This window comes from Euprymna scolopes, chromosome 36 (assembly GCF_053919585.1).
Source record: "Euprymna scolopes isolate OS-2025 chromosome 36, ASM5391958v1, whole genome shotgun sequence".
Classification (NCBI taxonomy): Eukaryota; Metazoa; Mollusca; class Cephalopoda; order Sepiida; family Sepiolidae; genus Euprymna; species Euprymna scolopes.
This window is the reverse complement of record NC_136517.1, coordinates 95,402,409-95,428,738: the sequence shown is the minus strand read 5'-3', so window position 1 is coordinate 95,428,738 and position 26,330 is coordinate 95,402,409. Positions and strand designations below refer to the sequence as shown.

General features: G+C 35.8%; 1 protein-coding gene across 1 annotated transcript in view; it reads left to right on the top strand.

The window, feature by feature from the left end:
• The first annotated feature begins 4,403 nt into the window (after nt 1-4,403).
• LOC145260692 (uncharacterized) overlaps nt 4,404-26,330 on the top strand; it is a 44,541-nt gene continuing 22,614 nt past the window's right edge. The window contains exons 1-2 of the mRNA XM_080119093.1: nt 4,404-4,764; nt 19,852-19,954. Of these exons, the coding sequence (XP_079975219.1) occupies nt 19,860-19,954 (95 nt within the window). The 5' untranslated portion in view covers nt 4,404-4,764; nt 19,852-19,859. The remainder of the gene's footprint in view (nt 4,765-19,851; nt 19,955-26,330) is intronic.

Sequence of the window (26,330 nt, the reverse complement as noted above, 5' to 3'; positions counted from 1 at the left end):
ATTTTAATGTAATTGTATTTGTATTTTAAGATCACAAGAAAAAGTAATTTGTATTTGTATTTTTTTTTTTTTATTATTCAATTTTCACCCCAAACAAGGCACAGTGCCACTTTGAAGCAGGGGGCTACTATTAGGGAATTAATTAGCGGGGTCATTATGAAGGGAGAAGAGTAGAAAGATGTTTGTTAACATTACACTTGAACTTCTGCATATCATTGCAGTTGGGAAAGCAGAATCCCGGAAGGGAGTTCCAAAGACCCGCAGTTCTGGGGAAGAAACTATTGGAGTAAAAGGCTTTCTTGCACCTAGGGATCTCTACTGTAAAGGGATGAGACTTAGTAGCTTGTCGGGTTTGTCGGGGGTAGTTACGTCGGGGAGGTACAAGTGTTTGCAGTTCGTCAGAGCATTCACCATTAAAGTATTTGTAGAACAGGCAGAGGGATGCAACATCTCATCGATGGGACAGAGGCTGAAGCCTAGATGACAGTTCAGGACCTATCAGGTTGGCGACTCTCTTTTGAACCCTGTCCAGGAGCGAGAGACAAGCAGCAGATGCACCAGCCCAGATGTGACAACAGTACTCCATACATGGGCGAATGGTGGCCTTATAGAGGTATAGGATACTGTCAGGCGTAAGTAGTTTTCTAGCACGGTAGAGGGAGCCAACCTTCCTTGCAGCAACCTTGGCAATGCTCTCAGTGTATCTATTCCAGTTCATATTCCCTGTAAGCGTTAGGCCGAGGAGTTTAAAAGAAGTACTTTCAGGCAATGTGTTCTTGGCCATTGCTATTGGTGGTAGAGAAGGTTTCTTGTAGTCATTTATCTACTAACAGAGACACACGACGTTGCCCGGGATCGAATGAGACTCAACGCATGTTCCACACTTCCAATATTTTTATTGTTATCGGAAATCAGTGAAATCATCAATTTTCCAATCAAATCGATTGATTGTCTGCTCTAGTCAGGGTACCCCTCCTTACCTAGGTGCATGTGGTCTATTTTCATTTGCTTCCAGATTGCCCTGACATGTACTGAATTTATTCATTTATACTAGCTAACATACTCTATACTTACTATTGTAGGGTACCAATATATAACATTATTATCTAAAGGGAAGTTGTCTGCATGTGTTTGTATGTTTGTATATCCAGCTAAAAATCAAGAACTACAAAACAAAGACCCACAAAGTTGATATATATATATATATATATATATATATATATATAACTACTTCATTTACTCACATAAAATTAATATACAAAAGTATAAATTTATGCGTGAACTTTAAGTATTTACTTCAAAAGTGCTCAATACGTAGGTAGAGCTAGTTAGTAAAGAGTCCTATAGTGGTTGAAAGGGAGGCGGCTGAAAACAGCTTGTCTCTTGCTTTTATAATTGTTTCCGGTGGTCTTTTGCGCATATGTGGATTTCCTTTGAAAGGGAAGTGACGTCGTCCATCTGTGCGTATATGTGCGTACGTTAGCGTGTGTGTGTATACACGTGAATGTGAGTGTATATACGCTAACGTGAATATATGTACGTGTCTGGATGTGCGCGCGTATGTTTGTGTGCACGTATGTATATGACAAGTAATATAGCTTGATATGGGAATGCATGTTTTTGTGTGAGACTAGAAAAGGCTCGATAAGTAGTCTGGTGTTTTTACCGCGGGAGCACCGGGTTCTTGCCAATTTTATGCACGATTTTTATCGCTTATAAATGTAAGATTGTTGAATTTCTTTTTTTTTTTTTTTTTTAGCGATTAATTTCTTTTTTATTACTTCGTTCCCTGAACGTTTTTATTATAAGAAAGGAGTTTTAGCCTTTGTTTACATTTTTTCTTCACCCACATTTTAGGACGTATTTACTTTTTTTTATTTTATTTAAATATTAATTATATATATATGATGAAAGAATAGATGACAGATCTTTGGTTAGTAGATGTAGAACGATCTGTAAGATATTGAGCGGACAATGCCAAAAGATAGCGATCACAGTAATCATCGATCAGCATATCTTTCGGCCTTGCCCGACCAATAGCTAACAGGTTGAAGCAGCAAGGTCAATTTGCGAAGGAAAGCCAAGGCGAACAGAGAAAGAGGGATAAAAATAGCCCTGGGCAGAGATAAGTTAGTTTTGAAATCTATTTCAATAAGTCATCCAACACATGCCGGCATGTAAAAAGACTGACGTTAAACTGATGATGATGATGATGACGAGGAGGAGGAGGATGATCATGGGTTTTTTTTTTTAAGAAATCGTTCCAAACAGGGCATGAAGCCACGTGATTTAAGGTGCTAACAAGGACGAAAGAAGATTATCACAAAGACATGAGATGCTTATTGGCCTTGCTCTTGAAAACGCAAAAGGCTCTAGATAGGAGAAAAAAACAGTCAGCAGGAAGCGAGTTTCACGAGCTTGCTGTTTTGGGAGGGACGCTGCTGAAATAAGAAACTGTGTTAGGGTGGGGTATCAAAAGAGTGAATTGATGAGAACACAAACGCATCAAACGAGCTGGAACAAAGGAAGCAGGAAGAAGAAGAAGAAGAAAAAGTCATAAGGATGGATTTGAGAAAGAAGGATAAATAATGACTTGGCCAGAGATAAGTTAATTTGAAAGACCAACAGTTTTGAAATCTATTTCGATAAGTCATCCAACACATCCTATCCTATGCTTCCGTTCAGTCTCGAAAGACAAAGGACAACCCCTGTAGTGTCAGCTGCGCATGTAATTGAGAGGCAAGGGTTGCTAATCCCCACCACACCTCTCCTGAATCGACACTGTTCGAGTCCAGTGGCAAGGAGAAGACCAGGACGACTGGAAACAATGCCGAGATAAGCAGAGAGCACATACAACATCTGGAAGTCCCAAATGGTCACCCATTTAGTACTGACTAGGTTCAACGTTGCTTAACTTCGGTGATCCAGCGGGAACCGGTGTGTCAACGTGATTATGCCGTATATCGTCCAACACATGGCGGCATATAAAAAGACTGACGTTAAATTGATGATGATTATGATCATAAGGATGGATTTAAGAAAGAGAGGAATAAATAAAGGCTTGGCCAGAGATAAACTGACGGAAGACTAACACATGGCAACACGTCTTGTTTATCACCCTCCCATGGTGAGATGATGTGACACAAGGGTCTGAAAGTGGGATTTGAACAACCACCGCCCTAGAGAAAGAGAACTATGCTCTCCAAAAAATGTTTGGGTAGCCTCATCGGTATTATTCAGTAGAGACGCCTCGAGTGATTAGCAATAAACTAACCCATTCTGAAAGGGAAAAGGTCAAGCCTGGGAGGGCGAACCTCCTCGAACTGCTGAGAACCAGAAAAAAAAGAAAAATCCATCTTAACAATGGATTTGCTGTGAAGGGAATGATGGTCCAAAAAGCAATCTTACTAAAACTTATCCTCAAGTGGCTTCTTGTCTTGCTTAGTGGTTACTTATTAGTATTAAAAAAAAAAAAAAAACAGTTCCGGCAAGTGACAGGTGATGTAGGTAGTTTATAGTGAATGTAAATATGTTTTAGTTTGAATTTTATAAAAATGTTGTATTTTTTTTTTTTTTTTTTTTTTTTGCTGCATGACTGATTTGATCAAAAAAAAAGTTTCAATCCAAGAATTACAGGCGGATGATTTTGTTGGACACACAACAAAAAATAGTTCGCACCTGGTAGTAATTAGGTTCTTAATAAGATTAGGTTTATTTGGTGGAACAGAGCAGCAGGTGTTGAAGTGTACGTGTACTTCCTCTCTCTCTCTCTCTCTCTCTCTCTCTCTCTTTCGTTGTTTCTCTTTATCTCTATCTCTCACCCCTCTCTTTCTCTTCCTCTCTTTCTCTTTCTCTCTTCCTTTATCTCTGTCTTTCTCGCTCTTTTTCCCTCTTTCTTTTCTACTCAGTATATATATCTTTCCCTCTCTCTACACACACAAACATACGCGTTTACCGTCTCTAATCCTGTGTGGGAGGGTGCCAAATCTCCCTCACCTTCCCTCTGTCTGTCTGTCTGTCTGTCTCTCTCTCTCTCTCTCTCTCTTATGTAAGTAGATATCTCTCTCTCCTGTCACACCTGTGCGTGTATATTGTCTCTCTTTCTCAATCTTTCCCTTCCACACACCTCTGCTTATGTGTGTGAGAAGGAGGGTATGAATATATCGAATCCCTACCCTTATCCTGCCTCTCTCTCTCTCTCTCTCTCTCTCTCTCTCTCTCTCTCTCTCTGTTTGCTTATGTAAGTAGATCTCTGACTCTTTTCTGTCACACATACACATACCACCTGTGCCGGGGTATTCTCTCTCTTTCTTTCTCCATCCCGCACTATCTCCTTCCCTTCTTCCCTCTCCCTCTCTCTCTGGATCTTTATCAATCAATCAACTATCCACTTTCACACAGCTGCCACTCAGCACAATTCCAAATTGCTCACCTCAACTTCAGCCATATTGAAAAAAAATAAAAAAACTAATTAATTTCAGGTATTTTTTTTTAAATGCAATCTGTCAAGAGGGATCTCCGGGAAAGGTATATGCCTTCCCTCCACTCCACTTTGGTGGTGGAAGATGACGTTAAAACTAAACTTTACCCCCGAAACAAGAACCCTCCAGTGTTGTACGCTTTTGTTGGGGCTGTTTACGTGATTCTCGCCCTCATCATGATTGGCATAATGTACATCTCCACGCTGAAATAAGAAAAGAAAAAAAAAAGAAAAACAAAAGACTTGCCCCAGGGATGAAGTTGAGCAACTACAAAAATAAAAAGGTTAGTTGTTTTTGTTTTTGTTTTTTTTTGTTTTATGTTTGTTTGTTTGTTTTTTTGTTTGTTTATTTGTTTGTTTTGTTTTGTTTTGTTGTTTTGTTGTTTTTTTTGTTTGTTTGTTTGTTTTCTTGTTGCTTTTTTTTGTTTTGTTTTTTGTTTTTTGTTTTTTGGGGTTTTTGTTTATTTGTTTGTTTTGTTGTTTTGTTTTGTTTTTTGTTTGTTTGTTTTCTTGTTTTTTGGGTTTTTTTTGTTTTTTTTGTTTGTTTGTTTTTTTTTGTTTTGGGTTTTTTGGGGTTTTTTTTATTTTTTTTTGTTTTATTTTTTTATTTTTTTGTTTTATTTTTGTTTTTTTTTTGTTTGTTTTTTGTTTTTTCTAGAAAAAAAAATTAATTAAATTTAAAATTTTTAGCTGGTTTCCACCTTAACATTTTTCTTTAAAATGACGACTTTCATAGCTTTTCGGGCATGCTAAAAACGAATATCCGATTAAAATTTTCCGTAAATAAGTAGTTTTCCAACAGCATATTCTTATCATTGTTTTGACTCTCGAGTATATATCCGACACAGTTAATCAACCGAGAACCACATCAGTCTATATAAAAGCATATAAGATATCAACGGATACACACTCGAGAGTCAAAACAATGAAAAGAATATGCTGTTGTCATAGTCTTAGTTACATCTTGGTACGCGCAAGCGTGCTCGTGTATGTCAAGAAACTATGTCCAAGCGTGCGTACCAAGATGACCAAGTTCTTCTAAATTTAAATCCAGTTTGTTCCATAAAAATCACTTTCACTTTAGATGTTGGCAACCTTCACGCGGTCCCACCTGTAAGTACCCGATGTCTTTCTATAAAGAATTCTGTTTAGAAATGTATTGGGGAAACCAATACCAACAATTGAATCTTCATATTCACAAGATACGATGATGGTGAATGAACTCCTGTCCCATCGCCCAACTGTCACATCCCTGTGCTTGTTTTAAAAGTACTTTAATGGAATGTGCTCTGATGAACTCATCACACTAGTGCCCCCTAACGTACATACTCCCGACTCACCTGACATACAGAAAAATCCTACACTTTACCTGTTGAGGTCCCTAGATGCCGGAAAGCCTTCAACCCTAGCAGTTTCTTCCCACAAACTGCTAGATTTTGGAAATCCCTCCCTGTCTCCTGCTTCATTGACTCTATTAAAATGCAGAAATTTAAATGTAATGTAAACAGACATCTTGCTGCTCAACTCCCCTCAGTCCCAGTTGCAATGTTTTTTTTTTTTATTATTATTTGTTTTTATTTTACTGGGTTTTCACCCTCAAACCACTTTGTTGTAAGGGGTTACTATTTAGGACAAAATTTGCAGAGGTGCTATGTGGGGAGTTGAACAGCAAGATGTCTGTTTACATTACACTTGAACTTCTGCATGTCAGTATCGTCAAGGAAGCAGGGAAAGAATTCCAAAGTTTATCAGTTTGAGCAAAGAAACTATTACAGTAAAAAGCTTCCCACTATCTAGGAATTTCCACAGTGTAGGGGTGGAATTTTGCTGCTTGTGGGTTTAGTAGGGGTATTTATGCCGAAAGAGTACAAATGCTACGAGTTCATTACGAAACCGTTACGGCAGATAAGTACTCTCAACAAATGGATGAACTGCATCAGAAACTTCAACAACAACACCCAGCATTAGTCAACAGAAAAGGACCAATTCTCCTTCACGATTCTCAATCATTTATACGAAAGCGCATTTTTACCTAAATGCGAGTTGGGAATCATTTTTCCTTCTACCAATTTGGTACCCTCAGATGGGGAGCGGCATATATATTGATTTTAAAATATAATTATCCACTGCAAGTTGGGAATAATCTAGGTAAAAATGCACTTCCGTATAAATAATTGAATTAATTCGATACATATCGCAAAAGCAAAAACAAATAAGCATCCACGTGAATCGCGATATATCAAAACAGTCTTGCAAGATGGACCAGTGGTGGGAGTTTAGGCTTCTTACCATGGGGTCCCAATTTCGAACCTCGCTAGATTAAGCCAATCTGATGAGTTGTAGACGCTGAAACACGTGTCAGTGGATAATTATATTTGAAAAACAATATGTATGCCGCTCCACATCCCAAATTGGTGAAAGGGAGATTTATTCCCAACTCGCATTTACGTAAAATTCATTCAAAACGTATCACAAAAACAAATAAACTATATATATATATATATATAAACTACTTAATTTACTCACATAAAATTAATATACGAAATGGCGTTTCATTCACTCTAGGACTCTTCAGGCATAAGCCTGAAGAGTCCTAGAGTGGATGAAACGCGGAATATTCAGTGTAGCTTAATCGCCATATATATTTTATAAATTACTAACTAGCTCTACCTACGTATTGAGCACTTTTGAAGTAAATACTTAAAGTTTACGCATAAATCTATACTTTCGTATATTAATTTTATGTGAGTAAATGAAGTAGTTTTATTTATATATATATATATATATATATATATATATGATAAAAGCATTTAAAAAATAAATGTTTAAAATTCAACAGCATTTCTCGCGGTTAACGGTAGCCGAATGGATTAGGTCCTTGTTAATGAAGCCAGGGATGGCTTCTGTCGCCAGGTTCGAATTTATCGACTAGTGTTAATCGTGACACCCTGCACTGATGATTCCCGAAAATATGAAACACTAGTGTCTGTCAGTATTTAATAATTATTATAGTAAATAATAATATATATTTAAATAAACAAATATTTGCTTATTAATATTTCATATCGATAGACACCATTCCTAAAATTTGATACCTTTTTTTCTCGCCATGATGGTAAACTGAGTGCGCTAAAAGTATTCTTCCGCCATTGGTAAAATAACTCTGTAGACGAACAACACGCGGACTCTTTATTAACTTTTCTTCAATTTATTTTAATTTTTTATAACATTGCGTTGTAATTTAGCTTATAGACGTATTTTATGCATATTTTTTAAAATTTAAACAACGCTTATATCACGGAAAAACAGAACCTGGACAACTTCTGTCGACATATTTTGGTTCTGATCCTTTCTAGTTTTCTTGTTTCTAATGACAATGTAACTGCTGTAGCGACTTTTGGTCCGAGTACTTTCACATCTGTACAGATCCATCTTCAGGGATGGTTAAAAAATAGACATTTTAGGATTTTTATGGAGACGATTCCCCCTCCAATGAATCACACGTTATTACGTTAGGGTTTGTGCTCCTTGATAGAAACGCTGGTTGATTTTGAATAAAATAAATACGTATTAGATACGTTTGAAGACAAAACAACGCATTATTACAAAATATTTTTGTTTGAAATTTATATTGAAATTTATAAATATACTAGCGGTGGGTACCCGGTGTTGCCCGGGTGTTTTTGGGTGTGTGTCGTCGGGCGGGGGTGGGGGGTGTTAATGAAAACCAAAGAATAAGCGAAGTAAAAAAAACAAAAAAAAAACAGAAAAACAAACGTTAAAAAATCTGAAAAACACATGAAAATGGCTTAAATAACCGTTTCAATATTAAAATTTAAATAATCGAAAATAAAAAAAAGGACATCGCACACCACGATTCGAACCCACAACCTTAAAATAATGAGGCCGCACTCTAAGCAACTGAGCTAAGACAACGTCGACGAAATTCTGTCGCTTTTTTAAATATTTAAACTAAATCAGGTTACGACGTCGTATGACGCATGCGTAGACGCGAACTCGTCATGAGAGGACGGTTTTTGCTACCCCCCCCCCGGTAGAAAATTGATCATTTTTGGGTGAAGGAATTAACGCTTTTGGCCAATTTTTCGATATTTGTCGGGCAAAGGTTGGAAGTTTAAAATGATACCAAGCTGGCGAAAATCCGTGACCCGTGTGGAAAGTTTTTTGCGAGACATACAAACACATATGATGATTGCAACGTCTTGTCAGACGAGTGCCACTCCCTCAGACATTTAAAATCCATGAGCCCAAATGTCTGAGGGAGTATCTATACAAATATGATGTTACAGAGTCTTAGCTTTGTACGACAGCTAAGTCTCTCTCTCTGTTCAAAATGTTGAGATCCAGCAACAAGCAAGAGCAAGACAGCCAGCAACAAATTAAACTGCAGACCAGCTTAATGCGGGTACTGGTCTTCTGCTTTATGGTTTTTTAAATCAGAGATTTGCTTCTCCTAGAAAGGTTGCCTTCACCATGGCTTACGGGAGCCCTCTCTACCCCAATACACATATACACACACACAAATATACACGGTGCTAGTTGGCCGTTGACCCAGAAAAAGAGTTCATTCGCTCAAACACATATACATACATACATACATACAAACATTTTCGCTTTTCTATTTATAGAAGATTTCGAAGATACACTTCATCACCAGTATGTCTTTCTTTTCTTTTCTTTTTTTGTTGTTGCGGCATAGAATCAGTAGAAGTTTGTTTGTTGTTTTTACGGTAGTCTTTTCAAATGTCTATTGTAAAAACAAAAAACGGACTTCTACTGATTCTCTGCTCCAACAACAACATATCAACAAAAAAAGAAAGAAAGACATACTGATGATGAAGTATATCTTCGAAATATATTCATAAATTTCAATATACATTTCAAACAAGATAAATATCTGTTTATTTTGTAATAATGCGTTTTTTTGTTGTTTTTTTACTTTAAACGTATATATTTTATTCACATGGTATTAATGTTTTCTGTTATTTTGTACTTTTTTAAGGCAGTTAGCAGAGCTGGTAGCACATGACGTTGTTGCTAGTTAATGGTATGTCTAAGAATAGACGTATTGTCTACTAAAAGCGATAATGAATAAAGTTAGAGATTACATCAGTTGGATCATTTCAAAACGTGCATGGCAATGTACAAATTCCAAATAATTTAAATCATTTGTGCGCATCTTTAAAATTCTAAAATATAAAACAAACTAACAAAAGGGGGGGGGCATCAATTTAAGCAAAAAGGGTTGATATGCCATAAAACACACCAAGCGAACAAATAAAATAGATAAAATTTGTTCAATGTATTGATTTGTCATAAAACAGACGAACCAAATGAAACACCGGCATATCATGTAACATATGCGCGCCCCTCTCCCCACAAAATATTATCGTCACAAAATAACAGGTGCACGAAGCATCCTCTCTCTCTCTCTCTCTCTCTCTCATATATATATATATATATATATATATATATATATATATATATATATATATGAAAACAATAGGAGTGGGACATGAAGTCACAGAACTATATATTGGTGGATATAGATTGGTTCATTTATTCAATAAGGGAATACGATCGATTAGTTGGGAGATAGAAGGGACTCTTTATGCCAAGGCATTTCGAAGCCTAATGCTTCTCATCAGCAGCTTCTATCCCCCCAACTAATCGATTGTATTCCCTTATTGAATAAATGAACCCATATATAAGCTCCAATGATACTTGTTGAGCTTTATAATGTCCAGATAAATCTCCTCTCATAGAATTGAGCTCACTCTTTTCCTCCAACGCCCTAAGCTATATATATATATATATATATATATATATAATAAATTCCACAGCCAAAACAACGTCGCAGCTCACAAGAGCCATGACAGTCAACGATCCGGAAGTCCAAGACTCGAGTTTCGCCCTCATTTGGGCTCATCAGTTAGACACATCCGAACTCAGGATTCGAAACCCGAGCCTCTTGCATGCGAGGCAAGCACTCTACCAATTGAGCAAACGCCCCGCACACAAGAATTTCTATTAACCAACACAGATCAAGCAAACCGCGCCAAAATCCGACTATGAAATGAACCGACTTCGTCTCGACAAGGGACGCGGCCATCCGTGTGCGGGGCGTTTGCTCAGTTGGTAGAGTGCTTGCCTCGCATGCAAGAGGCTCGGGTTTCGAATCCTGAGTTCGGATGTGCCTAACTGATGAGCCCAAATGAGGACGAAACTCGAGTCTTGGACTTCCGGTTCGTTGACTGTCATGGCTCTTGTGAGCTGCGACGTTGTTTGGCTGTGGAATTTATTATATACAATCTCTCACATGAAAATCATATGTATAATTTTTTTTTTTTTTTGTGTATTGATATTCATATTAAAACCCTTTTTTCTATTTATTTAGTTATTTATTTGCTTCTCCACTGAGCAAATTAGGCACAAGGCCGTTTTTTTTTTTAATGTGGAGAGCGAGGGGGGGAGCAATGGTCTGATATGTGGGGTTTCCCTCATATATGGTCTTTCATTGCAGTATCTGCCGGAACAGATACCACACTTTGACAACAGAGAAAAGATCTTGGCCCAAAGGCCAAGAAGAAAAAACGCGAACCTTTTTTTCTGATTATTTAAAAAGAAAATAAACTTTCTTATACAAGGGTCGTAGAATTGCATCCATCTACAAAAGATATAGCTAATTTGCATATTCTTTTAAACATTCATTTTAATCAATTTCTTACTAGTTTTTTTTTTCTCATCGGATGATCATCTTAACTATTACATGTAACTATATTCATGCAGATATTCTACATGATTTATATATGCGTAATATTTGCGTAAAAAAGTTATATATTTATGTATGCGTATATATTTTTGTTTAAAAAAATTTGCCTACCAAACTCCTCCGTCAGTTTTTTGTCTACAGGCACGAAACTTCATACATAGTGTATTCGAATGCAAAACTTTATATTTGGATATTAGCCAGTAAAAATCGGTGCAAAAGTGTACAAATTTAAAAAATTGAAATTTGCCAAGTGAAGGTAAAACGACGGCATTACGAATATGCATGCGTAACGAAATAGCTATTGGTTTAAATTTTTTTAGCTTTGCAGTAAAAATGTCTTCATAGTAGTCATTAACGCTAAAGGAAAAAGTAAATCGTAATCTAAACGTTTTGATTTCCATTCTCGGTGGTGGCGCACGAGTCATTTTTTTTTTAACTTTATAAATCACTCCGTCGTGTTCAACCAGACTAGTCTAAATAATGACTTGCTGCCAAAATATACGAATATATATATATATATATATATATATATATATATATCTGTGTGTGTTTGTGTGTGTCGATTTTTGTTTTTGTAATGTTAACGATGAATATTAATGCTCAGAGGTAGGAACACACACACACATATATATATATGTTATAAAAATACATATGGCAATTAAGCAACACAATATCCCGCGTCCCATTCTCGTGAGAATTCGTCAGGCTTATGCAAAGGGTTGTGTCTAGTTCGTGTTTTTATATACGGACATGCGACTGAATTTTTAGTTAGCCAATCAGCTTCCTAGTTTCCACCGCGCCCATCCTAATCAGCCAATGGCCAGATACTTTCAGGACTAAGGTACAGTTGACCTTAGGTTCGCCCCTTCCTTTGTGTGTACTTTTCATGGAGAGAGTAGATATCTAAGTAAGCTGGCCTATTTTCAACCTAGGTGTAGTTATTTAAAAAAAAAAAAAAAAACGACGCCGTAGTTATTACATATGCGATGTATGTTTATAACTTATCTAGCTCTACTTATGTATTGAGCACTGCTGACTTTTACAGAAATGCCTATATATATATATATATATATATATATATATATAGGCATTTCTGTAAAAGTCTGAGGAAACAATAATGTAACTTAACAGAAAGATACGGTAATAAAAAATAAAATATATATATATATCTGTTCGTTGTTTCTTATATATATTTACTTAGAAAACAGTTATCCACGGACACGTGTTTCGCCATATCTACGGCTCATCAGCGTGACTAAAGAGAGAGAGAGAGAAAGAGAGACTGGTAGACAGACCTAATCAAAGAAAAAGACTAGTGCTTCCTACAAAAAAAAAAAAAATAGATGCCGTATGAGAAATGAAAAAATATATGTTGCGTTCAAAAAATCCATATTACTCGACTCATGCGGATGTTATTTTGTTTTTATTACGTTTTTATTTCTTTTATTTATTGCTTTTGTATTTCGATTTTATTTCCGTTTGAGAATCGTCTGCTTCTAAAACACCTGTTCACATGTACTTTTCGTTATACGTTATTTGTTTCTGAATTTTTGCGATAAGGGTTGATAATTCTTATTATTTGGATTATTCAGATTACGGTTCTCATTTTAAACGTCATTCGCACAACGTTTCGGCCGATGTAATCTCCGACTTTCTTCCTAAAACCTATACTATAAAAAAAATAGACTTCGTGGTTTAGTGGGGGATGCCCTTTTCTCTACCCTGCAACCTCTCTCCCACAGAAGAGATGTGTCGAGCCTATCCTTGTTTTATCGTTATTTTTATGGCAGGTGCTCGTCTGAACTCCAATCCCTGGTCCCCCCTCGCCAATCTTTCACGAAAAACACCCGTCTAGCTGAATCCACTGTGAAAAATTTCCCCCACTCTATATTTGTTCCTAAATCAAAACGCGGATTCCATGAACAAAGCTTCTTTCTTAGAACTGCACGCCTGTGGAACTCTGTTCCGTCTGCCTGCTTCCCTCCGGACTACAACTTGGATGTCTTCAAGTCCAATGTTAACAAATTCCTAATGAACCGCCCCCCTAATTAAACACTTCATCAAATCTCCACACTAACGTAATGTACTTGCAATAACCCTTATCCCTGAGTGGCTTCCGGGCCTTGATAAGTGGTGATCACTGTGTAAAAAAAAAAAAAAAAAAAAAAAAAAATACTAGAATTCTCCACAATGACCTGTAGCGCAATGGATAAAGTTCTGGGTAAATACAGTTCAGAACTACTTAAGACTTCTATCCGAACATGGCTGACGGAACAAGAGAATATGACCTCCATTGATTAAATAAAGAGTTCTGTTCGAAATTCCGAGATTTTTTGTTTTTGTGTGCTTTTAATAAAATAAAATCTATCGCTACAGCTAAGTACGAGCACACACACACACACACATACATATATATATATATATATATATATATATATATATACTAGCAAAAGTACCCGTCGTTGACTGGGTTCAAAAACAGCCTACAGAAAATGGACTCTGATTTATGAAAGTATGATAGGTTATGAAAAGGAAGGGTTGTAAAGAGATAGCTTCGAATTTGGAGGTATCAAAACCAAAGCAAAATATGATGAAAGTAAAAATAAAATAGATAAACCCAATAATTTATTATACCATTCCTGTTCACACTGAAACACTTATCACAATATTCTGTGGATCTATATTAAAAAACCTTGTTAAACTTTGTGACATATTTCCATTCTATGCAGTCAGGCGCGAACGAACACCCCATAATTTTATCATACCATATTTCTTCAAACTGAAATATAATTATCAAAGTATACTTACGCAGATAGATATGAAAAGTCTTTATTAAAGTTTGTGCCTATTTCCATTCTATGGAACCCAGGTGCGAACGCAGACCCCACAATTTTATCATACCAACCCTATTTAAGTTAAAGCATACTTATCAAAGTATTCTTATGTACATCTATATCAAAACCGTTGTAAACTTTTTTTCATTTTTTATTTCCATACATTGGGGGCCAGGCGCGAACGTATACTCCACACTTTTTATGAACCACCGTTCTGCCAGATCAAACATACCCATTCCTGATCCTCGATACATCTTCTATCATTATAAGTACATACATGTATTTTATATATACATATATTTGTTTAGTTGTATTAGGTAAAATGTCTTACTTGCTATGTCTGCGACAGTATCCATTATTAATTTCGAAAACAATTTCCTTTTCAAATGGTGAACGTAACAGATCGATTCAAAGAATGCAAGATATTTATAAAATGTCTATAAAATAGATATATTTATATAATTTCTATAATTAATAAAATAGATATATTTATATAATTTCTATAATTAATAAAATAGATATATTTATATAATCTCTATAATTAATAAAATAGATATATTTATAAAAGGTCTATAATTAATAAAAGAGATATATTTATATAATCTCTATAAATAATAAAATAGATATATTAATATAATTTCTCTAATTAATAAAATAGATATGTTTATATAATCTCTATAATTAATAAAATAGATATATTTATATAATTTCTATAATTAATAAAACAGATATATTTATATAATCTCTATAATTACTAAAATAAATATATTTATATAATCTCTATAATTACTAAAATAGTTATATGTATATAATTTCTATAATTAAAAAAATAAATATATTTATATAATCTCTATAATTACTAAAATAGTTATATGTATATAATTTCTATAATTAATAAAACAGATATATTTATATAATCTCTATAATTACTAAAATAAATATATTTATATAATCTCTATAATTACTAAAATAGTTATATTTATATAATTTCTATAATTAATAAAATAGATATATTCATATAATTTCTATAATTAATAAAATAGATATATTTATAAAATGTCTATAATTAATAAAATAGACATATTTATATAATCTCTATAATTAATAAAATTGATATATTTAAATAATTTCTATATTTAATAAAATAGATATATTTATAAAATTGCTATAATTAAAAAAATAGATATATTTATAAAATTTCTATAATTAATAAAATAGATATATTTATATAATCTCTATAATTAATAAAATAGATATATTTATATAATTTGTATAATTAATAAAATATATATACTTATAAAATTTCTATGATTTATAAAATAGATATATTTATAAAATGTCTATAATTAATAAAATAGATATATTTATATAATCTCTATAATTAATAAAATATTTATATATTCATATAATTATATATATATATTTATATATTTATTTATATATATATATTTATATAATTATATATATATATTATATATTTATATAATTTCTATAATTAATAAAATATATATATTTATATTGTCTCTGTAATTAATAAAATAAATATATTTATATAATTCTATAATTCGAGGTTCGAGCCTTAATACAATCCAACTACGCTGATCGGCTGTAGAGCAGTGAAACACAAAAAACCCTCGAACCATAGGTTCTATAGTCGAGTGCGTATAATATTACGTTTCGGACCCCTGACATCATTCGCTATTTTTTTTCGCTTTTAAAGTTTTTTTTTTAAGTTGTTGATTTTTCGCCTTATTCTCCACCCGATTAGCTATGGTTATTTAATCCGCTTTAATCTCTAAGATTAAGTTACACGATTGACGATTTTCTTTGCACCTCCCCTCCGCACGAGTAACCTTTATTAGATCAGCCCAACCCAGATAAATTTTCACGGGCGATCGAAAACACACACTAACATAATTTAATGTTGCATAAGTTTCTGACTTGCAACCATGCATCTCCTTAAGAGGAACCGTCCGTCTGTTATAATTTCGCTGCAGCTGATCGTCAAATGTGTTTTTTTTTTCAGTGTGTTTTTTTTTTTTTTATTTCTAAAAATTAGCCTTTGTCATTGTCTCGATATATACACTTGGCAGCGAAATAAAAACTCACACAGCTGGTTATAAAATATGTTGTTTATTCAAAATAACCTTTTTGGTTTCCGAATGACAGTTATATATAGTTATATATTTTTTGTGGAGTACTTTTTTCCATTCTTAGTAAGTCACACTCTCTCTACCATCTCAAAATTCTAGAAACTATATACATTAGGACTGAAACTTTCTCTTTGCAAACAAAAAGAGAATTTCTTAGGGCTTAATCTGGTTTCTATTTAATAATTAGTTTCCCCTTTTTTTTACTGCCCCCTCCCCCGCTTTTTCATTCCCATTTCATTGTCCCCCCCCCCTTTTTTCTCTTATTAAAACGTAACTATTAAGCTCGATTTTAACTCTGTCGAGCGAGCTTCGAAACCGACCACTTGGCGTATTCATTTTTTATTTTCTAATTTCACAATCAAAAATAAAGAATGTTTTCAACCAAGTTTAAAATTAATAGCCATAACATATATATAATAGGACAACAAGAGTATGAAATGAAGACACAAAACTATATATTGGTAGATATAGAATGGATCATTTATTTAATAATGGAATACAGGCAAAATTTGGGAGATATAAGGGACTCTTTATGCCAGGGCATTTCGAAGCTTATTGCTTGATCAGTTTTCGGCCAGAAATTTGGCGATTAAGGGGTCAAAGTTCAACTTGGCATGATCCGGATGAGTCTCCTTTGTGAAATTGAACTTTCCCTTTTCCTTTTACATTAAGCTATCTCTCTCTCTCTCTCTCTCTATATATATATATATATATATATATATATATATGCTCCTCACCTTGAGTTGAGCATATTGAGAAGTGATACACGAATTACCATTAGCGTATAAGCGACGCTCTTAGTGTAAACAAATCGAGCGGCGGTATTTCAGACGATGTCAAAACATCGTTAAATTCACTACTCGTTCAGCGGCCACCAATAGCGTAATGGTTAGGAGCCTTGACTGCCATACAGACAGTCGGGTTTCAATCCTGGCTTGAGGTGGTTGCCTGTCTAGCCGCACTGATGAGCTGTGAAACAGCGAAACAGTACTGTATGTGGATGACTATATATATATATATATATATATATAACTACTTAATTTACTCACATAAAATTAATATACGAAAGTATAGATTTATGCGTAAACTTTAAGTATTTACTTCAAAAGTGCTCAATACGTAGGTAGAGCTAGTTAGTAATTTATAAAATATATATGGCGATTAAGCTACACTGTAGCTTAATCGCCATATATATTTTATAAATTACATATATATATATATATATATATATATATATATATATATTAATGTATGTATGTATGTATATGTATATATATTAATCCTTTGAGATGGGTCTTCATAATTTGTGCATTGATTTTTTTTTTCGGACACTGATATCCTCATCGGCATAGTTGTTTCAACACGGTCGGAGCCCATGGCATCGTGGATGGAGGCGTTGAGTCTCTACAATTCCAGGTGAGCATTTTCGGAAGAAATCGGTTTGAATCCTAACCAAAGCAGGCCAGAGGATTAGTTGGCCAAAATCGTGATGAAACAACAGATATGGAAGGCAGTAATTATTGGGGATACGTTTAAAAGACCCAGTATTTCTATCCCGCCGTGGTTAACCACCTGAAGAAGGCCAGAGGATGAGTTGGCCGAAACATCAGGAATAACCTTCTTAGTGACACACAATATGGTTTCCGCTCTGCAAGATCTACCGCAGATGTGCTGACGGTTATATCCCACAGGATTAGTGAATCTCTTGACAAAGGCTTCCTTTCTAGGGCAATTGCTCTTGACATATCAAAGGCCTTCGACAAGGTATGGCATAAGGGTTTACTTCACAAGATTTCCAGCTACGGTATAACTGGGAATGTTTTCTCAATCATTAAATCATTTCTCTCCGATAGGCTCATAAGAGTAGTGGTAGATGGTCAAAAATCGGAGGCCTGCAATATAAATGCTGGAGTCCCTCAGGGGTCAATCCTGGGCCCAACTCTCTTCCTGATCTACATCAATGACCTCCCTAAACACATACTTAAATCATTCGTTGACATCTATGCTGATGACACGACCATCTACGGCAACACATCAAAGGCTGTAAATGACGAAGTTCTCTCTGATTCTCTCTCCTCTGATCTCGAGCGCGTGGTTCAGTGGGGGAAGATGCGGCTAGTTACCTTTAATGCATCCAAAACAAAACTCCTATCCTTACATCATCAATGCTCTGATCCCCATCTGGCATCAATTGTGATGGATGGCTCTCGTCTGGGTGAGGCCCCGTGTTTTGACAAGCTTCTGGGTTTGACCTTTACTCCTGATCTGAAATGGAACACGTACATCAAGTCTGTTGCTAAGGTCGCTGGAAAGATGGTGGGATCCTTCTACCGCTCCAGAAGATATCTCACTACTGATGCAATTCTCTATCTATATAAAAGCCAAGTACGGCCAAGGATGGAATACTGTTGCCATATCTGGGCAGGAGCTGCCAAAAACAGCCTATCATGCCTTGACAGAGTACAAAATAGACTTCGTGGTTTAGTGGGGGATGCCCTTTTCTCTACCCTGCAACCCCTCTCCCACAGAAGAGACGTTGCGAGCCTATCCTTGTTTTATCGTTATTTCCATGGCAGGTGCTCGTCTGAACTCCAATCCCTGGTCCTCCCTCGCCAATCTTTCACGAAAAACACCCGTCTAGCTGAATCCACTGTGAAAAATTTCCCCCGCTCTATATCTGTGCCTAAATCAAAACGCGGATTTCATGAACAAGGCTTCTTTCTTAGAACTGCACGCCTGTGGAACTCTGTTCCGTCTGCCTGCTTCCCTCCGGACTACAACTTGGATGTGTTCAAGTCTAATGTTAACAAATTCCTAATAAACCGCCCCCTTAAGTAAACACTTCATCAAATCTCCTCACTAACGTAATGTACTTGCAATAACCCTTATCCCTGAGTGGCTTCCGGGCCTTGATAAGTGGTGATCTCTGTGTAAAAAAAAAAAAAAAAAAAAAAAACATGGCGAAACAGCAACAACTATGAAGTTGAGAATAACAGTACGAAAAAAAATCCCATATTTTTATTGTCATCACAATCGGCGAAATTGCTCATTTTTCAAGCAAATCGATTCATTGCCTGCTCTAATTGAAGACACGTCGCGGTGCACCTAAAGGAAGTTTCATATGTCACTCGCAGTGATTTAGTCCATAATACATTGTAGTCTACATTGCACTGTAGAGAACCTACTGAAACATTATGTAAAAGAATACCAAAACATGAGATTCATTTATGAAAAGCGGAGTACGGTCTCCATTTTTTATTGAACTCCAGTTCTTAGTCCAACGGAAGTGAAGGTATATGCCAGACTTCTTTACTGAAGAGTTCTTTAAGGGGGGGGGGTAATGGTTCATACTATCACACCTACTGTTGATTTTATAAAATAATTTATTATATAAAATGCCTTGAATTTAAGTTTAAAATAAAAAAAAAAAGTCAAGTATCATGGGGCAATTGTGCTTTAAATAGAAACATTCATTAGCTTTCAGTCTTGGTAAGTGATGACACGTTAACAAAAACGACAAAGCAATAAAAACAGAAAAGAATGAATAATATAAACGCTTCAATTTTTCTTTTTGTTTTTTTTCTCTTTCAGTTTTGCAAATGGCTTCCCAACCAATTTTCTTGTTCATTTTTGGAACTTTCACTGGATTATGTTTTGTGGTCGGCTGCATCGCGTCTGTCATTAAGGCCGTGAGGTGAGTTTGAAATCACAAACGCATGATCCACGTTTGTAGTTAGCCTTCTGTATCACCACATTTTTTTAAATGCGTCCACGTTAGTGATGCGACAATTCCAACATTTTTCCCCGATTCCAATAAAATTACGAATTCAGTTCTAAATTCCCGATTCCGATACAATTACTGATTCAGTACTAAATCCCCGATTCTGATAAAATTTCCGATTCTGTTCTAAATTCCCGATTCCAATACAATTATCGATTCTGTTCTAAATTTCCGATTCCAATACAATTACCAATTCTGTTCTAAATTCCCGATTCCGATACAATTACTGATTCAGTTCTAAATTCCCGATTCCGATACAATTACCGATTCAGTTCTAAATTCCCGATTCCGATACAATTACTGATTCATTCTAAATTCCCGATTCCGATACAATTACCGATTCTGTTCTAAATTCCCGATTCCGATACAAGAAAAGGAAGAAGAATAAAAACGAAGAAATGGAATAAGAAAAAGAAGAGAAAGAGAAAAGAGTAGGAGAAAAAGAGAAAGAAAAAAGATGAAGAAGGAGAAAAGATGAAAGACACAGAAGGATAAGAAAAAAGAAAAAGATGAAGAAGAACGGAAGAAGAAAAAAGAAGGAAAAGAATAAGAAAAAGAAAAGGATGAAAAAGAAGCTCAAGAAGAAAAAGAAAAGATAAAGAAAAAAAAAGAAATAAAGAAGAAAAGATAAAGAAGAAAAAAGAAATAAAGAAGAAAAGAAAAAGAAAAAGAAAAGATAAAGAAGAAATAAAGAAAGAAGAAAAGAAAAAGAAGAAAAAGAAAAGATAAAGAAGAAAAAAGAAGAAATAAAGAAAGAAGAAAAAGAAGAAAAAAGAAAGAAAAGATAAAGAAGAAAAAAGAAGAAATAAAGAAAGAAGAAAAGAAAAAGAAGAAAAAAGAAAGAAAAGATAAAGAAGAAAAAAGAAGGAAAAAGAAAAAGAAAAAAGAAAAGATAAAGAAAAAGAAGAAAAAAAGAAAAAGAAGAAAAAGAAAAGATAAAGAAGAAAGAAGAAGAAAAGAAAATCCGTCCGAGACAAACAGAAGAGCTTTCCACCACTTTTTTTACGCTTCAAATAATTTGGGCGCGAAAAAATTTTTCCGAAAGTCGTGGGAACCGTGCTGTTTTCTGATTGTACAAACATGTTCGCACGTGTTAGACACATGGACATCAAAAAACGTGCTTCGAATTTTTGTTGGTAATGACAGTTAAAACGTTTATTTCATTTATTTAAAAAAAATGAACATATTTGTAAAACATTAGAAAACATTTGATCCTTAACAAACGAAAATTGATGTCAAATGAAGAGAGGAGGAAAGGGAAAGCAGCAGCCGCAATAGTAGTAGTAGTAGTAGTAGCTGGGGAGGAGTAGCAGGAGGAGGTCATGTTTTGTATTGAACCCTTATTTCTTTTTCCAATAATTTTTATCCTTGGCCCCCAAAATAAACAGAGATTAGACCATTCCGGTAATGATCCGTTACCTATTGATTTCGCGGTGGGAATAGTTCTGTGCAGTTCTAAGAGGTCCACTCTCCCATGCCTTGCCTTCTCTCATTGAGAACGAGTTAGTTTATTACTAATCGCCTGAGGTGTCCTTATCGGGGAATGCTGATGGGGCTGTTCACGCACTTTGTGTAGCTCAGAGTGCTCCCCTTCTCGGGGATGCTGGCTTCTCAATCCCTCTTTTCGACCCAGGTGTCTAAGTTCTTGCAATGGGAGAGAAATAAACAACCTTTCCACTTAAAACTCGGGGGACGACTATCCCACAGCCATAGCTGCTCCAACCAATCAGAAACCAGAATTGCTTCATAAATATTAAACCTTTTCTGTAGCAATTTCACATGTTCCCCCCCCCACACCTCCGTCTCGACATGGTAAGAATATTTTGCTCTGTGGAATTGTCTACTGCAAACAAGTTACCTCTCAAAACTTGTTTAGAACAACGAACCATCGGAAACTGTTCTGTCTACTGAAAACCAGTCACCTCTCAAGACTTGCTTAAAACAACGAACCATCCGAAACTTTTATAATACTAAACATGGCTTACACTTCTAGAGTATTGTTGTCGTATCTGGAATGGTCCATCTACCATTAGTCTCTCCCTCTTAGATAGAGTCCAAAAAAAAGTTGTCAATCTAATCAATCCCACTTTATCAACTAAGTTCCAGCCCCTGTCTCCTCACCGCAATGTTGCATCACTGTGCCTGTTTTACAAATATTTTAATGGAATGTTTTCTGATGAACTTGTTTCGCTTGTACCCCTTCGACCTACATATCCCAGACAAACCCGCTTAGCAATAAGATCTCACCCCTTTACTGTTAATGTCTCTAAATGCCAGAAAGCTTTCTATTCTAATAGTTTCTTCCCTCAAAAAGCTAGAATTTGGAATTCCCTTCCTGTTGCCTGCTTCCCTAGCTGTACTGATATGCAGAAGTTTAAATATATCATAAACAAATATAACATAAACAAAGTTTAAATATAACATAAACAAATATCTTGTTAATCTTTTCTACACATGGCCCCAAATAGTAGCCCCTTACGTCCTAGTGGCGATATGCTTTGTAAGGGGTGGACATGAGTAAAAAAAAAAAAAAAAAAAAAGGGAGGTTTTTCAGAGATCGAGTCATTTAATTCAACTGTGGCAAAACAAGGATTCAAACGTTGATAGTGAAAAGAGTGAAGCTGGAATTTAAATAAATAAAATAGTACATGTATTTATGTATGTGCATTTATATAACTCTAAACGAGAGTGACAAGTCCTGGTCTCTATCAAGGATATGAAATCCTGGTCACAGAACCAATTATAACACTCCAACGAGTGATGAGGTCATAATAAAAAAGTCGATCCCGCTTTGAAGGGGACAATTCCCGGTTTTTAGTTAGAAATGAATTAGCATCGAATATTATTATTGAAGGAGAATTCTGGAATCGGATGAAGTTATTAAAAGTTAATAAGAATGCATTTTTGTTAGTTAAGATACGATTCCAGGAATGCAGTGAATTATCCATTATAGTGAGGAATGCAAATTAGAAATAACTTATACAACAAAGAATGTAGGTAAACGGAAAGTTGTGTTGTGTTAATTTGGGTCGAAGCAGGAATAATGGAACAATGGAAACAATGAAAGAATGTCCACAAAGAAAATCTGGGATTTGTTGGATTCTCATATAGAGATCCAGGAAGGGGGCCTCTTGATTTCTGAGAACTTTGACTGAAATAAAATGAAATAAAAACATATATTACTTGTGTTTATTTATCATAACAAAAAACCATACAAAATTTAAGCCAGATCGGCTCAGTAGTTACCGAGAAATTCAAACAAACAGACAAAGGGAAATACAGGGTGGAACGATAAAATTATCACCTTAGAAAAGACATCCTGATTCCATTTCCGTTTGATGAAAACCGGTTCTCTTTTTTTGTTGCAGACTATCTACTAGTTAGCCAGTTATGTATAAATCCCAAGAGTCATAGGAGCTTTCTATCATGTCTGAAAGTGACACAAAATTCAACGAGCGAGATCAGAGATGCGTCGCTGTACTATTTATGCTCTCTGCTGATCCAGGTTATGACAACAGGACCATTGCCAGCACCCTCAAAATGCATTTCTGTAGTGTGATTTTGCTGCTTAGCGGGTTTGTTGGGATATGTACATCGAGGGGGAACAAATACTTAGTTTTATATATTACTAGCAGGGGTACCCAGCGTTGCCCGGGTGTTTCGAGGTTTGTGTGCTCTTAAATCAAAAAGAAACACAGAGGGGGGGGGGTAAAAAAAGTTTTTGTAAGTAGGTAGGATCGAACCGTGCTAGAAAACTTCTAACACCCGAAAGTATCCTGTACCTCTACAAGGCCACTATTCGCCCATGTATGGAGTATTGCTGTCATATTTGGGCTGGTGCATCGGCTACTAGTCTCTCGCTCCTTGACAGGGTTCAAAAGAGAGTTGCAAATCTGATAGGCCCTAAACTGGCATCTAAGCTTCAGCCTCTGTCCCATCGTTGAAACGTTGCATCCCTCTGCCTGTTCTACAAGTATAATGGTGAATGCTCTGATGAACTGCAAGCACTTGTGCCCCCACGACGTAAACACCCTCGACAGACCCGACAAGCTGCAAAATCCAACCCCCACACTGTAGAGATTCCTAGATGTAAAAGATCTTTCTACTCCAGTAGTTTCTTCCCCAGAACTGCTAGACTTTGGAATTCCATTCCAAGTTCCTGCTTCCCCAACTGTACTGACATGCATAAGTTCAAGTGCAACGTGAACCAACATCTCGCTGCCCAAATCCCTACATAGTACCCCAGTAGATGTTTCCCCTGATAGTAGCCCCCTACACCAAAGTGGCAATGTGCCTTGTTTGGGGTGAAAATGTAATAAAAAAAAAAATTTAAAAAAAAGAAGCCCTGAGGCGAAGTTAAAAAATAAAATGTGAAAAAAAACATGACACGTTAACCAATCAGCCACCAAGAATGAGTTGCTGAAAGACGTTTGAATTTATTTAAGAAGAGAATTGACAGGTGACTGCACTTAATGAGGTCAAGTGGAAGTCGTAGAGTTAACATTTTGTGCGAGCGTGACGACGACGTAAGCAATAGCTATTCAGCAGTTAACATTTTCTGCGGGACAGTTTTTAATGAGGTCAATAACCCTGTTTATTAGGGGAGTGTCTCAAAATGAAAGCAACCATCTGATATGACGGTGATAAGCCGACATTGATCAAGATCGCTTTGATGGGCCAGGGATTCGAATCGAGTTTTGCTTTTTTTATACCGAAAAACGAAAGCAACACGAGGCGATCTGAAAATGTGGGACATTTAATATTTCAAAGTCGGGCTAATTTAATAGACAAGCGACCCCCGTTGTTAACTCATAGATATTATCATTTAGACGTGATATAAAAAGTTTTAAGAATGAGCGACCCCCTCCTCCCTGAGAAGGCCGACCAAAAAAACCCTTTTGCGGACATACACAAAAAGCGAACATACATACATACACACACACATTTTGCCTTTTATATATATAGACTAGCGTGGGTACCCGGCGTTTCCTGGGTGAGAAACACGGAGGGGGGGCTAAAAAAAGTTTTGGTACATAGGTAGGATCGAACCCGAAGCCCTAAGGCGAAGTTGGAAAATAAAATGTGAAAAAAAATGACACGTTAACCGATCGGCCAGCAAGAAAGAGTTACTGAAAGACGTTTTAATTTATTTAAGTAGGAAGAGAATTGATAGGTGCCCGCACCTAACGACTTAATGAGGTCAAGTGGAAATCGTGGAGTTAACATTTTCTGCAAGCGTTACGACGACGTAAACAATAGCAAGTCAGCAGTTAACATTTTCTGCGGGACAGTTTTTAATGAGGTCAATAATCAATAACCAGGTTTGTTTGTTTTTAACCAATTTTGGGGAACACCCGCTCCCCGTTTATTAGGGGAGTGTCCAGACGAAAGCAATTGTCTGACATGACTTTGAAAAGCTGACATTGACCTAACGTTTACATCACTTTCCGGAGACCACCGGAAACTACCGATTCGAATCCAGTTTCGCTTTTTTTATACTGAAAATCGGAAGATACATGCGGCGATCTAAAAATCTGGAAAAAATAGCATGTGAAAGTCGGGTAAATTTAATACACACGCGATCCCCGTTTATAACTCTTAGATATTATCATTTAGACAGCATATAAAAAGTTTTAAGAAGGCGTCAGCCAACCGAGAAGTCCAGCGAAAAAAGCCTTTTACAGACATACACAAAAAGCGAACATACATACATACATACATACATACACACCCACATTACATACATACATACATACACACACACATTTTCGCTTTTATATTTATAGAAGATATCTGACTAGAAGATACATCCACCTACAAGTAAACTCTTACCAAATATTCAAAATAATATAGTATTCGAAGCCCATATAAGATCCCCTAAGTATGGCTACGCGACATTGGCTTCTATGAAAATGGTGTCCTTTCTCTAACTGATGTTGCTGAAGTAACAGCACGAAGCTGGATACTTCACCAGACTAGATGAATTCTTATCCTCGAAATATATGAGACTAGCAGGCGGTACCAGGCATTTCCCGGGTGTTTGGAGGTGTAAAAGAAAAAAAAAGTTTTGGTGGGAAGGTAGGCTTGGACCCTGAAGCCTTGACGCGAAGGTGGAAACGAAAGGGAAAAAAAAATCCTCTGACCTAACCAGCTCGGCTTCGAGGGGGGAAGAAGTGATAAGTATCTTAAGTTGATGTTTATAAAGCGAAATTAACAGGTGCGAGAAAGTTAAGTCGCCTGAGGTTTGACCTAGTTTTGCGCTGGAAGCCAGTTTCTGTTTCTCCCGCCC